The 21899-nt window shown below is 35.1% G+C and overlaps 1 protein-coding gene across 1 annotated transcript in view; it reads right to left on the bottom strand.

Moving 5' to 3' along the window:
* Positions 1–4170: 4170 nt before the first annotated feature.
* KCTD8 (potassium channel tetramerization domain containing 8) overlaps positions 4171–21899 on the bottom strand; it is a 91664-nt gene continuing 73935 nt past the window's right edge. The window contains exon 2 of the mRNA XM_021269447.4: positions 4171–5487. Within this exon, the coding sequence (XP_021125122.2) occupies positions 5027–5487 (461 nt within the window). The 3' untranslated portion in view covers positions 4171–5026. The remainder of the gene's footprint in view (positions 5488–21899) is intronic.

Below are 21899 nucleotides of genomic sequence, written 5' to 3'. Positions count from 1 at the left end.
GGAGTACAGTCAGTGCTGAGTTTCTCCTCTGGGCACCATTTGTGCTGTTTTCTCAGCACCCCATGCACATCACCATGAGGCCAGTTTCAAAGAAGGAACAGTGTGGTAAAGCAGCAGACATCTCCATCTGCTGCTATGGAGCTACACGTAAGGACTTGGTCCCATGGGACAGATGTTCTCAGTGCAAGCAGTGATAATCCAGCAGGATGAAACAATGGTCCCAGGTCAGATACAGTAATGTATCTGGGTGTGCCTCTGGAGAGGCAGCTATCCACCACAGCAGCCTGTAAAAAGTGGTATATCTTTATGAACAGACATACTGCTCTTACCTGCTCTGTGAAACCCAGAGTCACTGTGTTTGAATTTGGATCATTGTTTCTCAGCTGCAGTACCAACACAAAGCGCATATGTATGGTAAGATGAATAGTGATGATACTAGGATCTTATTTATCTGTTAGTAACACTATTAGGGATTGCTTCATTGGATGACTTGACAGTGATAAAGAGATGTAGGATGATCCACCTGACTTTGCCTTTCAGCTTGTGCCTTATGTTATCTTCTTGCCAATAGTATTGAAGTTTCCTCACACAAGCAGCACTCAGTGTGCTCAGCTTCCCCCATCATTTTCTAGCATGAAGCCTGCTGTAGTCCCTTCTGAATTCAGTTATGTAACTTCAAGTAAAGAACAGATAAATAGAAGTGATTGTAAGAATGTCCGTAGTAACAATGGAGAAAAGAGAGGCAGAGCAGAAAATATGAAATAGGATGAAAATTACTTCTAGATAACAGGTCCTGGAAAAAATAAAGCTATTTGATGGCCTTTACTATATAAGCTAAAGTAATGTGTGAATGCTATTTTTATGGTAAGCCATACCAATAGTGTGATCCTGTAAATAGCTAAAGCCTTCTTGAGAATTTCCTAGCATTCCCAAGGAACTTGGTTCAGGACATGAGTCACTCATAGAGTGAACCCATCATTGCCCTGTTGTTACCCAGTATACTAAATTGAGTCTTCCACCTCCAGTATGAAGTGTATTTTTGAACATCATTACTTGAACAAAGACAGCATTAGAAAGTCAAATGATTTTGAATAAGCACACTTTTTAAAGGTGGACATGGTGTTTTAAATACAATTTAGTTCTTTAAAAATTTATTGAAAGTGAATTCTAAAATATATTTCAAAATTAATTTCAAAGCATGTGCTCAGTGGCAATTTTATGGACATTACTGACTTCTGTCCAAACATTTTTGCTCATCTGATTTGTTTGGTAGATTTTTCTTCCAGTAGATAAGTAAAAAGAATAAAATACAAGACTTGTAAATTTAGGTTAGAAATAATCCTCAGAAACAGGTTCAGAAGTAATCTTTCAGCAGTAATTAGGCCACCATGTGATTATGATCTTTCTTCACACGTTTAGAAGGTGTAAAGTCCATTGCATGTACCCCTGTTTCCCATCTGCTCAGTTAGGACAACAAAGAATATAAAAATAGACAGATATGATATCCATCATGTGGTCTTAAAAATATTTTTTATAGTGAGTAAACATGGGCAATGAGAACCATTTTTGTGGCAGATTCTAATAGAATAGAATAGAATAGAATAGAATAGAATACTTGAATTTTGTGAAATATTAGTTCAATTAGGAGATTGCTTATAAAGGAAGTTTTATTTTATTTTTATCTGTTCCAAATCTTTAAAAACAGTTTATAATATAGCCTTCTTATTATTCTTATTAGCATTGCTTAGCATGTTAAAGCTTAGGAACTAAACTTGGCAGAAATATATAAAGGGAGATGGTTTTACAAGTTAAATGCTCAATAACATAATGATTTAAGCAATTTTGTTGATTTAGAAAAAAACTTTCTGAAAACAAAATTTTTTTTTCAAAAAGACTTACTTTCCTTCCAGAAATAAGTTTCATTTATATGTTATGTGACCTATTAGTATTTTATCTTAAATTGATTTTTATTTTTTACTTTTTAACAAAGCAATTGTCATCTAAAACTTATAATATCGTATGCTGGCTAAAACCAACTTGTTCTATAATGAGATAAGTTAAGGTCATTATTCTAACTGTGAAACATAACCCTTTAAAATGTGAAAATAATATGAAAATTATAATTGAGATATTGAGAGAACAATAGTACATTTGTTTTTGACATTCTTTTTTAAATTTAAGATTGAAAAAAAAAAACAGTATTTTGATCTATCTTTGCAAAGAATGTGTATTTTAAATGTATAAACTTCACATGGAGTGGAATTTTAATGTACTGATCACCTCTACTGAAAGCCAATAAAGGACACAGATTTTCAAGGTTTGAAGACTATTCCTCTGTAACAAAGTAAATAGCTGGAAAAGAAAGACAATGAAAAAGACTGAAATGGATAAAAGAAAAAGAAGCTAATTAGAAAAATAAGAAAAAGAGGAGAAAGAAGAACGCAATCAAAAAACCCAGCTCTTACCATTTTCTGCTTCTATTACAGAATTCTCTTATAACACTTGGGAATTTCCTGTCAACCCTATCCATCTAATCACCCACAAGCTCCTCAGTTACACTAAATGACGTGGCTTGCTATCTCCCTAATCACAGCCTGTAATCTTAAACCTGTAAATTAATAAACACATAGATGGGGTTGGAGCTGTAACTGTGTGAACTGTATGAAAGCTTGACAGGCATCACAGAATATGCCTGGAGGATTCACAGGAGCCGTTGTTTTTTCCCAGTCTCTTACTACATGTGCCAATTTTTCACTCTGAAAGAAGCAGAGTACGCGCTGTGTAACCCCCAGACCAAAACACTTTATCCGAAGATGCTGGTGGGGTTGCTAAGTAACAGCAGTGTGGTTTATGTGACACATCACTCGTGCCTTGTGAGCACTTCAGTGCTCTTCAAGAATGAATTAAATCTGAGAAATTTTAGGTAGTACATTAAAAGAAAAAAAAAATCTCATTGAAAAAATATCTACATATTGACAAATTAGAAGGGATACACAGGTCAACCAAATACCTAGCCATACCATAGGCAGGTAGTAACTGAAGTGCGAAGAGCAAGTAGCGCAAAACAGTCTCCAAACTCAATGGCAAGGTTTAATGGAAAGGTTCAAGTTACTGTGTGAATCTAAAAGGCATCATCCCAAATGGAAATAGCATAAAATAAAGACAGTGGAAAACTGCATAACCTGTGAGAAGCGCTGTGAAGTAAGATTCAAAAGGCAAGAAGAAAATTCAGTGTGAGATTCTCAAAAATTTTCATTAGTCTTAAGTCATGAAAAGTCTTTCAAAAGATAAAATGCTTGAGTAAACTGATTAGTTGAATGGGAAAGAGCAATAAACTCCAGATATTAATTATATATATATATATATATATATATTTAAGTAGTGAATGAAGTCACTGAGCTGCTATCAAAATTATGCAAAATTGCCTGTTAGGAGACAAAAAAATAATATAGGTATTAGGAATAATCTTGGAAATGGAAAAACAAGAAGCCCCATTTTGCCAGAAAAGACGCCAGAAAGAAAACATTTAACATGCATACATACAGTTCCTACTAAAGAATATGTATGGCATTGAATCCTGATAAATGTGTGGGATAAATATATATGTTTGTGCATTTATGCCCAGTTATAATTTCATGTGTGTAAAAACCCAGCAGTTCTCCTGCAGACCCCAGCAGCCCTTACCCATTCCAAGTATGGCTGTCTGCACCACAGTTACCTTGTTATAACGAAAACCATATCAATTTTCCTCCATCTGCTTTGAGAAATTAGGTTTGTCACAGAAAAGACTATTCACAGAAAACTTTATTCTGTAAATGCATAAATTTTCTATGATATTTTAAACCCTCTGTTTTTAAGATGATTTTTGTGAACTTGTCAAGTTTGGACTGCTTTCAGTTCTGTTAGTGAAAACTCTCAGTGTTTTAGTTCATTCCCCTCTGCAGCCTAGCATAGCTCTTCCTCCTGGAGTCTGTACTGTTGTTCTGATTAAATGGCACTGCACTAAACATTGTTCACCTACTCCTGAAACATGCGTGGTTTTTTGTTGTTGTTGTTGTTTTTTTTTTTTTTTTTTTAGCAAAGTAGTTATGAAAACATTAAACAAAACAAAACAAAACAATTTGCTTGAGTCTCTTTAAAAGAGAAAGGAGATAACAACAGACAAGAAAATCTACCAGATGGTTCTTTTAATAAATACATTAAAGTCTTTTTTATTTTTCTCCAATTTTAGCGACTAACATAACAGAAACTTTCAGACCATCAAACCAGTTTTCACAATCTGTCATAAGTTTGCATTTCACAGAAATAATCCTGACAAGCACTAATAGATGAACGTTGTTGGTGCAATAATAAAACAGTATAAGGCATATTTACACCATCCTTACATACAGAACACTGTACACACAAAAAAATCACAGACCCAGAACAAAGCAAATTCAATCCCTTAGACGTTTTACGTTTATAGGCTTGGTATCAAACAAATAATTCTCCAAGCAACAGACAACCTCTTGTTCTTGTGTGATTTATTTGTAACATTGTGCTCATGCAAAATAGGTATTTGCTTTATTGCATTAACATTGAAAGAACATTGGGAGTTAGTTCTGAAACCAGTTCAATCAAATTTTCAACCCTGTTTCTCTTCATCCATAGCAAGTCTGAGTCATTTTTATTTGTGACATAAAACGAGGCATTAACTGATGATTGAGATTTTTATTTGATAAATTTCAAAATGATAATGAAGCTCAACTGACTACAGTTCAAAACCCATCTTTCTTCACCATGCACATTTTTCTTTGCTATTATGAGGTGGTTAAGATGAGACACTTTCTTGTATTTTTAAGTTTCTATCTTTTTATATATATTTTTAAAGAAACCATGTACTATCCAACATCCACTGTTCACAGAAGGAAATAAGCAGCAGGAATAGCTCTGGTGGCAGAGTTGGCCAGGAGAAGAACATCAGTAAGTTAGTGGCAACTTATTAAACACCAAATGCCCCAGAGACATGTAATGAAAGAGTTGAGTACTATAACCCATATTTTTGTAAGAGTTCAGACTGCCAAGGACGTTTGCGCTCTGGAAAGTAATCTGGAATGTGGATTTTTTTAAAATCTTGGATGCATTTTCTCATTTCTTCCTCAACACTCAGCTTCTCACACACCTTCTTTTTGGAAAGATTTGTTTCTCTGGACTTGCTAATGAGAGTTTGAAAGAGTTCACTGTTCCTGCGTTTGTCTGGCGGTGGCATCCACTGCACTGGGGCCTTCTTAGATGGACGATCCAAAGTCAGAGTATTTGGCTGATGAGCTGTGGACTGCTGAGTGCTAGAAGCATTTTCTTGAGGAGTGCTTGCTTCTGAGTGGCTGTCACAACTTGAGGTGGACAACTCGTTGCAGGAAGTCCCACTTTCACTACCCTTGTCCAAGACTTTGTCGTGCTTCCTGTCCTCATGGTCTTGTTTCGGGGAAACAGTTCTCTGTGGTGGCCCTAATACAAGGCAGGAAAGAAAAAGTATTAAATATACATCGGATTACACAGAAAACTGATCAGCTACCATTTAGAAAAACATGACACGGGGTCTCAGCTGAGACAAAATGGAGGCATTTCCTTTTAGTCAAAAGAATTATGTCAGAGTGGTATGTGACTTCTAGGTCTGGTCCTACATGTGTGTTCAGTTGTCAATGTCCTCACACCTAAAAATGTTTTCAGCAAGAATTCAATGCCTGCCTAGGAAGAATCCAGGAAATTAAATGTGCATAATCCTTACTGATTAACTGCATCAGAAATCCCTGCCTGCAAATTTGAAAGAGTTATTTTGCCACCACATCCCAAGAAGTTTATAATGAGAAATTAGATTTCGTAGTATTACGAAAATACTACCATACAGTCTGCAATCCCTTTCCTTTGCTTAAGGAAAAATATTCCAAGGGCATTGATTTTTTAATTTAATTTTTATTTTCATTTTTATTTTTATTTTTTGAAACTCTAATTTATCTGTTCAGAACAGTCTACTGATGCCATGCCCTACAGATGTCAGCTATGCAGAAACCCCAGTCTCCAAAAGAGCATTAATCCTGGAATAACAGAGATCGTTCTGTACTGACAGTCTTTAGGCTTTTTATTATTATTGATTTATTTATTTTTGCCATATACTGATTTCACTCCTCTCCTACTGTCAGTTGTTATGCCAGATTTGCCTCAGTGCATGTTCAGGATTAGGTTGTACTCTTACTCTTACTGCACAAGCTGGCAAGGAAAAGGAGGCTACGAAGTTATCAGCAACAAAGCACTCTGTAGCAGCAGAGAGAGCAAGCTGATGGCCTATCAGCAGGAATTGCTCAGTGCTTCATGTGACTGAAAATGGGATCAAGGCTGTATTCTCTCCAGATATTATTTTTGCTTTGAAGTCTGGAGCAGAATTATGAATGTGAAGATGGTTGTCGCTAAATCTGTACAAGTATTTTCACTTCCGAAAACTTATTTCAAAACTCCAGCTGTGAAATGATGTTATGCTGACATCATATAAACATCATGATGTCAGTTTGGGACACTATCTAAAACTCACAGAAATATGTACAGAGTTCAACAGGCTTCAGATCAGAGCAAAGATGTTTAAACATCTAAATGAAAATGAAGAGCAGTATTTCAGTGACAGTTGTGTGTCTGCTAGGACACACAACTGTCCAAACAGCACCCAAATGTCTTATCAAACCTAGCTTATCCTTATAGTTTATCCAAACACCACAAGCATCAGTTACTGTCTTTGCCTGGACCAAACCTCTGGGTATGACAGCCCAACCCCAAGTTAGTGGGACAGAGTTGCAAGGAGATTTTTGAGTCACTTATTATTCTGTTTTTCAGAATTACAAATTAGAAATATAATTAAAATTATAAAGAATGCAGGAGCAATACAAACACTCTAGTGTCTTTTTGACAGTGCTGTGCTATGATTCAAAGGAATCTAAGAAGATGGCAGTATTTTATAAGAGACACAGGGGAAAACAAAACAAAGAAAATCACAAAAGCAAATATTTAATAAACTAACAAAGCAGCACTCAACAGTCTGCTTTTCTTTTGTTTAAGACAGCATCCCAAGACACTGTGCCACTTTTCTTTAGTCCACCTGGAGAAATCCATGAATAATCAAGATACAAACAGAAGAGAAAACAATCCATCAGGGCTTGTGCTTACATTATTCAGAGTGGAAATCACAAGTGATTTTCTACTTCTTTAGTCGAAAATATTTAGTGCACGGCTGCAGAAATTTTCCTACTCTTTCTCTTCCAGAAACATGTTCACCTTCTTAAATAGATTTACATGCCTGCCTTCTATTATTGTATCTGGCATTTCATTTCATACCTCAAAACCATTGTATGAATATGCTAAATCTAGACAGTCAGCTGACATCATGGAATTACTCTGCCTGTGCAGCATGCGATTATAAAACTGAGCAGTTAATCAGATAATGATTTCAGTATTGTTACTGTGATTTCAATAACATAATTAACATCGATGTCTAGTTTACAATCATAGCTTCTTCAAATGTAACAACAGTCTGCAACTGAGAAATTAGTTTAGTGTTATCAACACCCTGTAGACTTCAACTCTCTTTCCTGACCATTTATTTTTTTTTCTTTAACCACATGAATTAAGATATTATGTCTAGTTGGTCTATTACTTCTTTATTGTTATTCCTTGTTTCTCCAGGGCTCAAACCTACACTCTACTAAGGATCTAATTCAAAAAAGTATTGAAATACACATACATACTTCCAAGAATATATATAAAAAAAAATAATCCATTTTACAGCTACAAGGTCATCCAAGTGCCTGATATTAGCAGGTATGTAAGTGTTTATTTGGATCAGGGTCCTGAGGCACTGAATTGCCTAAATTCACAATGAATTTAATCTATACATAGGTTTCTCTCACACCTCTCCTTTTAACAGCTAACAGATAGTCCCTCAGAAAGAATTATCTATATGCTCCTGCACTTCTTTTTTGATAGCGTGTTATTAACAGAAGCAAAAGTCCTGCTGGATGAGAGGCTTTTGGTTTTTTCCTCACAATATTTTACACCTGGTGAAACCACCCAAAAATGTATAAATACATAATAAAGGGTCCTCAGAAGAAATTTGTTTTAATTTTCAAAATTAGGTATTATTGGATTAATTTAGATATCTGTTTCAGAAAGCAACTTCTTATTGTCCTTATTTGTGACTGAGACTGTGTGACGGGGTGCTGGCTCCACTATAACTTCTCAGCCCTTCCAAAATATCACCAAAGATGTTCATACAAGTCAGTCTGCCTGGAAATATGTATTTTCCACAAGTATAGATAGAATAGGTCTATAGAATAGAAACTCAGAGAAAGTATATTTGCTCTACTGTGCATGTAACTAAAAAGCTTCACTGACTTCCAGCCTTCACCCTTTCTTGTTGCTCCTTCTCTTGCCCTTTCCAGAACCTCTTACCTGCTGCTGGTTCTCCAACTTAAGGGAAGCTAGAAGTCAGTCACTGCATTTTGATCCTTTCCAACACATTCTCCTCTACCCATGTATGTCTGGTTGTCCTCTCCACTGCCCAGTTCTCCCAATATTTCCCAGTTAACACTTCTCCGGGCACTTCCAATACATAGAATAGAATAATTGAGTTGGAAGTGACCTACAAAGGTCAAGCCCAACTCTTGACCACTTCAGGACTAACCAGAAGTCAAAGCATATTATTATTAAGGGCATTTATCCAAATGCTTCTTGAATGCTGACAGGCATGGGGCATCAACCACATTGCTAGGAAGCCTGTCAGAGTGTTTTACCACCCTGATAATAAAGAAAATAAAAAATGAAAACAGGAGGACAACAAGGCTTAAGCTGACTCTTAGAAGGCTCGAAAACATGATAGCAAAGAGAACAAATGTTATTTTTATTTGTATTTATATACATATTAAAAAAATCTAACCCAACAATATGGTTTTCAATTTGATTCATAATTTTTGCATGAATGAGAATATTGGCAGTATGTGATTTGCATATGATTTTGCATGACATGCAGACTTTTTTCTCATTGTTTTGCATAGCTATATAGGATTTCAGTCTGGTACACAGCCTTGTTAATATTCCTGAATGAAATTTTCTTCTACTTAGTTTCTCAAATTACATTATCACACAAATCCTATTGTTTTATGCTTTATTCTTAAAAATGTAAATAAAATAAACTATATTTAATAATCTATTGTAAAACAAAACAAAACAAAACAAAACAACAACAACAACAAAACACCGTAATCAAATCCTATATTATGATGGACTCATCCATCTTGTATATCTACCTTTTTTATTACTTTTCACCAGCATTCTAAGTATTGAACTAATCTAAAAGCTTAGAGAAAAGTCACCTGTGAATTTTGATGACAGGTTACAATTACTGTGAGAACATTTTCATTAACAGACTTCTGAGTACTTAGTATGTTACTTTTTTGATAAAGGATTATTTTTTTTTTCTTTGGTCTAATTTCACCTTTATTTTTTAAAAAGTTTTTTATTTTTATTTATTTATTTTAAGAGCTACAACAGGATAGCACTATAAACCCAATATATTTGTGGTTTGCATTGTTACTCTGATTTTCAATAATATAATTAACACCAACGTCTAGTTTACAGTCACAAGGGTACATACTGTGTCCTTGTGAGGTCTCACTTGGAGTACTGCATCCAGGTTTGGTGCCTCCCGCACAAGAAGGAGTGGGTCCAAGGGTGGGCCATAAAGATGATCAGAGGCATAAATATTTCTTCACCTCTTCTGTGAAGAAAGGTTGAGATACTTGGGGATGTTCAGCATGAAGAAAGGAAGGCACCGGGGTGACCTCACTGTAGCCTTTCAGTAAGGGGGCTTATAAAAAAAAACAATGGAGAGCAACTTTTTGCTCAAATAGATAATGATAGGACAAAGGGGAAGGGTTTTAAACTAAAAGAGGGAAGAGTTAGATGTTAGCAAGAAATTCTTCACTCAGAGGGTGGTGAGGCACTGGAAGAGGTTGCCCAGAGAAGCTATGGATGCCTCATCCCTGGAGGTTTTCAAGGCCAGCTTGGACATCATGGGCAACCTGATCTAGAGGTGGCATCCGCGCCCATGGTAGGATAGTTGGAAATAAATAGTCTTTAAGATCCCTTCCAACCCAAGCTGTTCTATGATTCTATGATGATCTGTGGCATATTATATTAATGATATTTCAACTGATAGGAGAAAATCCAGCTAATTCCTTGAGACCAGGATGGGATTAAGCTTGCCTCTTACTACTAGAATTGTAGGTTAAAACTAGCAACTGTAAGTTCTGTGCTATATCATCTTATTGAAATTTCTTCTGTGAACATACACATTTTGAAGAATAGTGCTTGATGGCAAAGAAGTTTACAAAAGGACCACTGCACTCTGTCCTCTTAAATGCACAACAAAATCAAACTAAACAACTGCTCTATGGCCAGAAAAAAGAAATATAATATTTGTTGTGGTGTTTGCTTTGTTGTTGTTGTTTTTTAATAGCAAATACAATATTTAAAAAGCAAATAAATAAGTAAATAAGCAAATACTCAGTTTTCAGCTTGCATCTCATCTGGAACAAAATTTCAAACCAGTTTTTGGATTAAAAGCCATATCCAAAGAATGCTTAGTATAAAATAGTGAAGTATTTTTCAGAAGGAGGATTGAAACTCAGATTTTCCTATTTTTCTTTCTCCTTTGAGATGAGTGATCAATTGCTATGGGTAGCCAAATGCTCACATTTGTGTGTTCTTTGACCCAACTGACTCAATGCAAAGTAGAATAGCTTCAAACTGAAGAGAATATTCCCTTCACCTTCAATTACTCCAGTACCTTCAGGGTAATATATACATTTGGAAGATGTGAGTTAACTTCCTTCAGGCACAAGAGAGAATTAGTATCTGGGAGGCTTTGATTTATTAATGCTTTAAGCCCTGAACTCTTGCATAAAAGGCCAATACTGTTGACAAACCAACTTCAGTACTTGGAGCTCAACCTAAATTTTATGTGACCTAAGAAAGCCAAGCAAGTCAGTTTGCAGATGAGACTGACACAGAAAGGTCTTGTGAATTGCAGCACAGCTTCCTTAACATGAAGAATAGCATTTAGGTTACTCACATCTTAACAAAACAGTTTTGTAAATATGACCTATGATCTGGCAAAGCTTCAAGTTCATGTCTTCAGGGTATGCAGATTAGTTTGGCTTCACTAACAAGCTGATTCTGATCTGTGAATCTGGTTCCAAAACTGCAGCCATTTAAAAAATATATATGTTTTAGACTAAAATATTGACCCCATTCAAGTCAGAGACAACATAATCTGTGACCTTAAGTTATAAAAAATTAATTTCAAAAGAAAGAGTATTCATTTTAGTGTGAATGTAAAAAAAAATAAAAAATAAAAAAATCTTAGAATGAAAGTAATTTAATGGTGAAAGAAGAAGGGGTGAAAAGATACCATCTTAAAGAAATAGAAAAGATTTAGAAAGATATATTCTTATAACTTTTCAGTACTTTATTCAAAAAGTGTATTTTTACTGGCATCCCTGGAAAGTTCATCTTTAGGTGAAAGCAAGCAAAATTATTGGAGATAATACTTTAGCCCCCAAATATTAGTGCAGGAACATGTGAAACTACTATGCTCTAAAGAAAACCTCACCACAGACTTAACTATCACTTTCACTAACATACAGAACCTATGATAAATAATAGGATATTCAATGAATCACTGTAGTAAATTAAAAAAATGGTGATAAATTTATATATATATATACATACATCATATACATATATCATATACAGATATATATATATATATCATGGCAATTATGACAGATGAAGGAAAAATATATTCCTTGATTATTCTGATACGTTTTACTACATTCAGAACTTAATAGGAAATACAAATTTCACCATATTTTTTCCTGTCCTCAGGAAAAAAAAATATGCTCAGGAGGTATCTCACACACTTTGATTCCAACACAAAATTTCAAAGTGGGAACTGTACACTTAATTGTTTGTGTTACACTTACTGTTAACATTTCAGAGCATTAGGATGTTTAGGAATGTTTATTTGTTGTTTGAATACTTGGATATTTCAATAGGAAGAATATGTGATTGCACATTTGATGAAGCATTTTATTTAAATCCCCTTACCTGCCATGAAAAGTTTAAAAGGCACTGTGTAGAGATTTTGGCTGTACCGGGCATAGCTCTCACAGGAGAAATTACCCTTTAATAGTGTTAAACTTGGTGGTGTGTGAATGGATATGTGGTACTTGAAGGGAATGAACCAATTCATCTTTCAGATTAGTACCACATGCCTGTAAGTGATAAGTGCTCTGTCTCAAAAGAAAAACAAAGCAAAACAAAAAACAACACAAAAATATTTTTTCAGTCACATTTACTACCACCTGATGTTAAATTAACTTCTAGAAAAGTTATAGTAGAAGGAGTTAAAAAAAATCATTTATTTATTGAAAATTTCTTTACTTCCAGCAAAACTTTATTTTAAATATTAACATTATTCATAATGTAAAGAGAGAACTAATGTAAGAAGGGAACTAACTTATATAGAGGGATGAAATTTTTTGTAGATGGAATGACTGAAGCACTCTGATAGGCACTCACAATAAGCACTCTGATGTCCAACTTGAATTCATTAGATACTTCAACCTAATTTTGTTTGAACAAATAACAAAACCATACTCTTTCCAGTTATTAGTTTTCTGACTGGGTTCTGTGGTAGGCAGAACAGTATATAAATACAGGAGAGAGTGAAATTCTAACACAATTTGTTGCATTCCAGTAAAATTAATGAAGAGTTCACAAATATAATTATTTTAAAATATATTAATCTGAAAATTATAAAGAAGTACTGAGAAATGTAATTTCTTGGACCCAAATCTGAAACCTTATTTAAGATAAATTTGATACTTAAGGACAACTTAGAAATGAGTGCATTGGTATATATGAAAACAACAATAACAACAACAACAACAGCGAAAACTTTCATGAAAATCAGGCATCTTCCATACCTTCACTTGCAACAGTGAATAGACCAAACTGTATTTCAGAAATATCTCAGCAACTTCTGGTAAACATCCTTGTCATTCATTTCCAAACTGTCAAGTAGGTTTGCACTCAGCTCTATGAGCTAATATTAAGCTCTATGAGCTAATATTATCTGCCTCTTTTTGATTATTTTTCAGTGGCTAGCAGAGTTAAGAGCTAAAATCTTTTGTTCTGTCCATGAGAAATGTTTATTAGTTTTCACAAAAAAGAGCAATCCTATTCCTTAAAAAAAATAGTTAATTGATATTAAACTATACCAAATTGTCTTCAAATTATTAATTTATTGATCTGAAATTTAATAAAACTTATCTAGGGTGATATTCTCAATTGACCACAAAAAGGAATCAGGGGAACAGTATCAAAAGCATGACATTTTATCATGCAGTTCTTATAAACTCCCTTAAGACTTCATTGCTTCTTTCCCCTAGCTGGTGCTGACAGAAAGCTTATCTTGTTACCATTGATCACTGGAAGAAAGTTCCTTGATGCAAATCCCAAGCTTCCAACTCTCTCTTTAAAGCTAAAAGCGTCTTCTGAATTCTTTCAACACCAGGATACTTGTCTAGATACTACAATAAAATACCAGTTTCAAGGATCCAGATGTCTTTAAATTGTTCTGTTTTAACTATTTTCTTGAAATTACTTCTACCACAGGTTTAAATTACAAGAAAAAAAGAGGAAGAAAAAAAAAAAGTAGACAATGCACTTACAAAAGCTTTATGGGGGCAAAGTGACAAAGACAATCATTCCATCTTCATATTGCAGAAACAAACCCTAGATGCATCTCCCTCCCAGGATTCACAGGAAAAACTATACATTACTGTTTAACCTATGGGTTTATAGACTTACTATATTACTCTATATTACTCTTTCCTATCCCGTATCCTTCCACATTCAGAGAAAACAGCTGTTGGGCTGGGGAAGGACTTTTAGATACCTGTGCTTTCCTTGGATTTCTGAGGTTGTCAGATACTTGTGGCAACCTATCACTCACCTTCCTCACTCCTTTCCCCTTTCTTCTAAGAACATATTTAAGGATAACCTAATCAGGAATTTCAGTCTGTCATCAACTGAATTGCTGGCTGCTTCCTTCTGCTTTGTAAATATTGATATTGGTTGGGCATCTGCTCAATTGTGAAATAGTCTTTTAGCCACTGGATCTGTGTTTGGCAAAGCCCTAATAATAGCTTTAGGCAACATGAAGTTGAATCCCTTTCCACCAAGATAAGTAACACTCCTTTTTGAATGGCTCACGTTTTGTTTTTCCTAAATTAGTTTTAACTTCTCAGCTGTCAGATGTGGCTCCCCTGTGTGGCCACACAAATATTTGTGCCAGAACAAAAGGCACCAAAGGGAAAGGAAACAATACAAGGGAAGGGATTGCACTTTTCAGAGGAGGCTTATGGCAACTTGAAACATACATGAAACTATAACCTGTCTTTTTTCTATACACACATACAATAAATATACTGACTTAATAATGTCCTCATCAACATGTAGTTTACTTTCAATAAAAATATACTTGGAATGTAAAAAATACCCACTCAAATAAGATCTACCTACCACAAACTTATTTCAGTGGGACTTCAGTGATTCTGTCACTTCTGAAAACACTGCTATGTCCACAGAAGCTCAAAAATTATTTCAAGACTGAAGGAGAGGGATTACACAATGATATAAGGAATCTTTGTTTTGATATTTTCTTTTAATGTAAATTCATTCACAACTCTTACATTGGTAAGAACTCCTCTCTTTGTGAAGGACAGAATGGGCAGAAAAAAAAGGGGGGGGAGGGGAGAGATATAAACCATATGGGGACATTTTCCTCCACAATTTTACTTCCAGTTTGTCTGGTATCATCTCACATTTCTCTGCTCTGTCAATTACGTTGTCAATCACTTTAGATAAAATGTGTAATCTCCACCTCTTCCTTCAGTCTCTTTCAATTTCACAGGTTTCTTTCCTACTAGCATGCAAAATAAATTAATGTTAATGTGAATTTACAGAATGTGTATAAAACACACTAGCAGAACATTGCCAAAATACCACGCACTGGCTTGAGAAAAAGTGTCTCATTAAAGAAATAGTTTAGGCACCAGCAATTTTGGCAGGCTTACATGATACTAATGATAGCACTATAAGCAGTATTCAAGTACAAAATAATGAGAAATACACACTCAGAACAAGTCTGTATTTTAATTTTGATTACTGACAGCTAGCCGAGAATTAAATGCACAGTTTAAGAGTTCACAGTGAATTTTCCTAAGAGTTAAAGAACTAACAGAGTGGAAATTCAGAATATACTCAGATTATACTTGTATAGTTTTATGCCTTTCCTTCCAGGTTCTTGGGATGTGTCAATCTTCAAGAATTCTGTGAAATGTTTGTTGAAAGCTTTCCCTAAGTAACAGTGATGACCATCACTCTCTTACTTCTATGTACAAGCTTTGAAATACATTTCAGACTAACATTTCAGTAATAACAGTGCCATTTCTCTATTGTATCATTAATGGCTGGTACATGGAAAATAAAGTAAAATAATATGTAATTAATGAGGCGTCACATCCTAAACTATGTAAAGCACATGCTGATAATAGCACGCTATCTTTAGATCCAAATTCCTAGATCAGCCTTATGGCACATTCAAAGCATTCACCCTAATAACTACAGAAAATGTGAAAACATGGAGAAAAACAGTCTTATTTATCTGGTATATATTTAAGTAAAATAAAAGTTACTGAACATTGAATTCACTCCACACATTTTCTCCTGTGCAAAAACAAAAAGATTTTGCAAATGATTTGTATCTAAAAATATTATATATCTACACTTCCTCAACCAAAATATTATGACTATATCACATAAACCCACAAACAGATACAAAGACTGAAGGTTGAATTCATTGAATGAATTCTCTTTGGGAAACAGTGAAACTGCACAGATCACAACTGCAGTGCAGTAAAGGCGATGTGAAATTCTTAACAGAAATCCTGAGTATATGCAGAAGAGCAAACCAAATTTGTGACAACACAGAAGCAAAAGCATTTAAGGGAGAGGAGTACACTGATAACATTTAAAAATTCAAAACATATTCCTATCAGAAATATTTGAAACATCACAAAATTTTTTCTTTCACTTGGATAATATGTGAAGATAAGTGTGGTGTCATATATCTTGAACTAACCCAAATATGCTATCATTTAATCTGATATAAGACGTAAAAATGAAGACCCAAAATGGATTTACCTTTATTAAAGATGTAGCTAGTATTAATAATAAATTTATTCCTCTTGCAGTTGCAGACTCTATGCTCTATTAATCACCTGCATTGTGCACAATGTAGTTGGGCTGCATCAGCATTAATTAATAGACAACCTTTGCCCCTAAACAGTTTAAAATCTAAGAACATGACAAGAAACAACAGATGGGAAGAGACAGATGGGAAAATACCAAAAAAATGCAGTTTTGGTCAGCATGATAGGCTGCTTGTCTCAGACCTCCAGCTGTCTAATCTTTTGTCAAGACTTATATGAGCAGCATAGAAACAGAGAGTTTTAAGGAGGATTTTGAAGGAGAATAACACAATAGCAGTCCAGATTTAAGAGGAATTTTCTCCCTCAAGTAAGAAGCAGTATTAGCAATGACACGAATGTGAGCGATAGATAAAGTCACCATGGTCTAGTTGGAGCCATGAGTTACAATTACAACAGGAAATATGTGGGGCTAAGTGAAGATAGTCAACCAAATACCTGGAATGTGAGGACAAACAACCCACCTTTGACACAGAACTGAGAAATTTAATGTACGGACTGAGAAACAAGGATCAAAGCAATAAAATATATATATATATTTTTTAAATAGTATTTATTTATTAACAGCACAGAGCACATGCTCTGTTAGGAGATAAAGGTGTGTTTTCCACAGTTACTTAAAGTTTGGATGGAAGAGGAGGAAAACAAAGACCACTTCTTAAAAGTATAATTAATTATCCATGTTTTTAAGCAAGCTCATTTAAGACTAAAAATCCATGTTGCTGTTAACATACACAAAAGTGCCTATAATCAGTTTTCACCCTATCACAAGAACAGGTTCTTCTTCTTTTAATCTGTTAGAAGAATCTAACAGATTCTTCTTCAATCTATCTGAACTTAATTTATTTTGATAAGGTAGAAAATACCATTTGCCAGAAGATTTTTCTGTGTCCTCTGTTATGTAGGCCAATGGAGCAGGCCAGTCCTGGTTAGCTTTTCCATGATTTCCCCAACACTTCTTATAGTACTCTCCTAAAATGCTTTCTCGCACCACTCTAGCTCTTCCTAATGTAGTTCTCCCTTCTTCCTGCAGCACTAATCAACAGCTAAATTACACCAGACCTGTTCTGAGCACTTTTATGCTCTTAGGATTGGTCCTGTGGATACATGTATATTTACACTTATGATTCTACTTAGCTTACATATGCTACACAATGCACGAATTTGTAAGCCGAGGGATCTTAGAGATCTTGCCTGCAATATTTATTTATTGCTTAAATCCCTTGTCAAAAATATTTGCTGCAAGGTGACATCTTGTTGTGTCCAATGGCTGTATTTACATGTAATATTTCCACCCCTGACCAAGTTAAAAAGACACTGGTTCCCAGCCCAGAGGAAACTAAGATTAGGATAGGTAGGAGGAATTTATCCTCCCTTTATTTCCAAAGTTTCAGATATCTTATCAGGAGACACAATAAATATGCATAACTGAGATATTTAATCACTTAACACAGTTGCATGAATAAATTATGCCCATCTCAGACTGAAATGTGTTTATCTAAGCTCATTCTTTCTTGAAATATTAACTATATTTGAAAAGTTTTTAAATAATAAAAATGTTAAATAATAAAACATGCACTGATTTTCTACCATCTTGCAAATTGAATACAAAATGAGTCCAAAAGACTATTATTTCTTTCATTATTGTTAGAATTTTGGATTTTATGAAACATAACAAATCTTGTGAGATTCACAAAACTTGTCTTATCAGTGCAGAAACACAGATAACTATTAGTCTAATTTAGCCCTAACAGAGGCAAAACAAACAAACAAACTACAAGAATAAGTAAGAGAATTTCAGAGAGATACACATTCATTTATACATTTTACAGAAATTCCAGTAAATTATTTGAGTAATGTTTGAATTAAGAGTAGTAACAACATAAACAATAAAAGCAGAAAAGAAAAATATCTTTAATGTCATTTTGGGACAGTTGAAAGTACTATTGAAAGTTATTACTTCAGATTTCATCTGCCAAACAATTTTCATTTTAACATAATTTTCATTTTTCCTACCTAATAAGAAAAACATTTCATAGAAAATTACAACCTCACTCTGATTATCACTAACAGTTCTGCCTCAGTGTGACCAATGTCAAGTCAATAATTGTTCTACCAGAATTTCATTAAATCTAAACTAATTTATTTAATTTTTCTGTCTTGGACTGGCTCAACAGAGGATTGGCCAGCAGATGGAATAATTACTTGGGAATATCATCACAAAAAAAAGTTACTGGGTTAGAATAGCAGCATTCAATGCATTTTAGCAAATCATTCATAATGAATATAATCTCATTTTGTATTAATTGGCATCTTCATTGCATTCATCTAAGAACTATAATATCTTAGTTGTACAAAAATACTAAAACAAACAAACATTAAAATTTAGAAGAAGATAAGGGGCAGCTGACATGAAACACTTCTTTCTTGTAATAACCATAAGGTTTGGGAACATTTAGTCTTTCAGAATGAAATACTCATTTGTTTCCTTACAGGTGACAAAAAGAGCCTAGAGTGAGTCGTAGTTCTGCATTTGGAAGTTTCCAACAGCATCCCAAACTGAAACCTGCTTTTGACAACAGCTGAGGTGGTGTTTCTTTTCTGTCACAATCCAGAGATGACAAAAGACTATATGCATAAGACTGTCAGGGGTGTATGATGTAACTTCAGTAACTCGGACTTCCAAGTACTATCTGTGTGGTGATTAATCAAGGAAAGGCCTACATGTTACTTTTCTACTCACTCTATTCCCCAGAAAAGAACCCAAGGTCAAAATACTCTTTTATTGGCCTCAGGATTTTTGTACAAAATGTTTTGCTTTCAACATCTTGTTTCTCTTAATATTACTCATCTGGTTTCATTTAACCAAGTTTTACCAATGCTAGCATATCTTTCCTAATCAGCTGTACATTGAGCTTTCAAATGCAACAAGACATTTACACTGAACAAATTGGTTTTGCGTCTGAAAATGTTATTTTCTTCTGCTTTTCAATGTCATTATGAACGTCAGTGTGCCCCTGCCTTGGTGCCTGAGTTTCTCCATCTGTTAAATGTGGGTGGTCTCTTCTGTAAATGTTTTCAAGATCTACTGCTGAAAATATTGTATGATAACTGGATACTCATAATATTAAACCAGAAGAAATCTCACTGAGATGGGTTACACAATAAAGTACAGCTTGGGCAAAGAGAAAGTAAAATCAAAATCATAAACTCAGTAACAAGTTTATTTATTGAGACTATAAAAGATACCCACTTTTTCTTACTTGGTTCCTGCTCTGCTAATGAGTGGTATTCCATGGTATGACTGTGGTTTGACAAATTTAGGAAAGCAAATGAAGTCTAAACACATGAAGCGACTACTCTGTCCTTAATGGAAAAGATGAATGAAGATCCAGTGATATCAACATTGCTTCTTCTGGCTGCTTCTAATTGACTTTGATTTTCATAGAATCATAGAATCATAGAATCATAGAATATCCTGAGTTGGAAGGGACCCTTAAGGATCATCAAGTCCAACTCTTGACACCGCACAGGTCTACCCAAGTTCAGACCATGTGACTAAGTGCACAGTCCAATCTCTTCTTAAATTCAGTCAGGCTCGGTGCAGTGACCACTTCCCTGGGGAGCCTGTTCCAGTGTGCAACCACTCTCTCTGTGAAGAACCCCTTCCTGATGTCCAGCCTAAACTTCCCCTGCCTCAGCTTAACCCCGTTCCTGCGGGTCCTGTCGCTGGTGTTAATGGAGAAAAGGTCTCCTGCCTCTCGACACCCCCTTACGAGGAAGTTGTAGACTGCGATGAGGTCTCCCCTCAGCCTCCTCCTCTCCAGGCTGAACAGGCCCAGTGCCCTCAGCCGCTCCTCGTACGTCTTCCCCTCCAGGCCTTTCACCATCTTCGTAGCCCTCCTCTGGACACTCTCCAACAGTTTCATGTCCTTTTTATACTGTGGTGCCCAGAACTGCACACAGTACTCGAGGTGAGGCCGCACCAGCGCAGAGTAGAGCGGGACAATCACCTCCCTCGACCTACTAGCGATGCCGTGCTTGATGCACCCCAGGACACGGTTGGCCCTCCTGGCTGCCAGGGCACACTGCCGGCTCATATTCAACTTGTTGTCTACCACGACCCCCAGATCCCTCTCTTCTAGGCTGCTCTCCAGCATCTCATCGCCCAGTCTGTACGTGCAGCCAGGGTTTCCCCGTCCCAGGTGCAGGACCCGGCACTTGCTCTTATTGAACTTCATGCGGTTGGCGATCGCCCAGCTCTCCAACCTATCCAGATCCCTCTGCAAGGCCTTTCCACCCTCATTCGAGTCCACAACTCCTCCAAGTTTGGTGTCATCAGCAAACTTGCTCAAAATGCACTCATCACTTTTCACTCATCAATTGAAAGTTTATGACATTGTTCCTTTTAAAGAAAGTGCAAACAAATGTGGAAAAGAGGAAGAAAAATGTGCCAATATGGAATCCTGCATTTTTCACGCAAGATATTATAACTTACATGCTGAAAAGCTAGCTTTCGTGTTATCCTTAGTATGCATGAATAGCAGAGCTTCAGAGCTGTCTGTATTCCAGATGAGGTCACAGATGTGAGATGAACACTGGTAGGAACTTTTTATTAACAGAACAAAAATGTTGAGGTTTTGCTTGAAAGAGAGTGTATTTAAAAGAGAAACAATAAAAAAGAAACCAATTTCAGAACAGAAAATAGTTCTGTCTTTATTTCTCATTATCATTATGAGGGTGAAGATCCTTGGCAAAATATATTTGTAATATCCTAGTCATAGTGGAGGTTTTACATTTTTTAAATATATGATGGACTAAAACAAATTTGCTTCTTCTCTTGCTCAGGATTTTTGTGATTTTTGCTTTTTAAATTTTTTGACTCTTGTTTTAAGACAATTTTTGTCATTTCAGCAAGTATACGTAAGTCTTATACTAAGTCTTTAATATTTTAAAGATGAAATCCACATAAGTTAAAAAAAAAAATTGAATTAACTTCCAATACCTTGGAAATTATCCTTTTTTTTTTTTTTCCTTCTCTCCTTGTTTTTTTTTTTTTGTTTGTTTTTGTCTGTAACACAACTGAACCAATAGTTCTACAGAATAGTTCTACAGATTATTATTTTATTATATATTTCTGAAGCTATTTAAAGTCTTTATGTGAAAGACTAAAGCAAAGAAAGGGGCAAAGAATATGGACTATTTTAATGTGTATGGTAAAGTAATTAGCATAAGAGTATTTATGGATTGTGCAGTATCTATGGATAATGTAGACATAGATAATGCAGTACTAAAAATATAGATACATGAATACATCGCTACTAATGGTAAGACATTATATAATATAAAATATGACACATTTTTCCTCAGCAGGTGGAGGCAGGCGATTATTTTACAATCATCATATTCTTTGCTTCCTACTGCTATTGTTTGCTCAGTAATGAGAATTTCAGTTCTGGCACATTCATAGGGATACATTTT

The sequence above is a fragment of the Anas platyrhynchos genome, chromosome 4 (genome assembly GCF_047663525.1).
Source record: "Anas platyrhynchos isolate ZD024472 breed Pekin duck chromosome 4, IASCAAS_PekinDuck_T2T, whole genome shotgun sequence".
NCBI classification, from domain to species: domain Eukaryota; kingdom Metazoa; phylum Chordata; class Aves; order Anseriformes; family Anatidae; genus Anas; species Anas platyrhynchos.
Note: the sequence above shows the minus strand (reverse complement) of the source record. Positions and strands in the feature narration are given on the sequence as shown.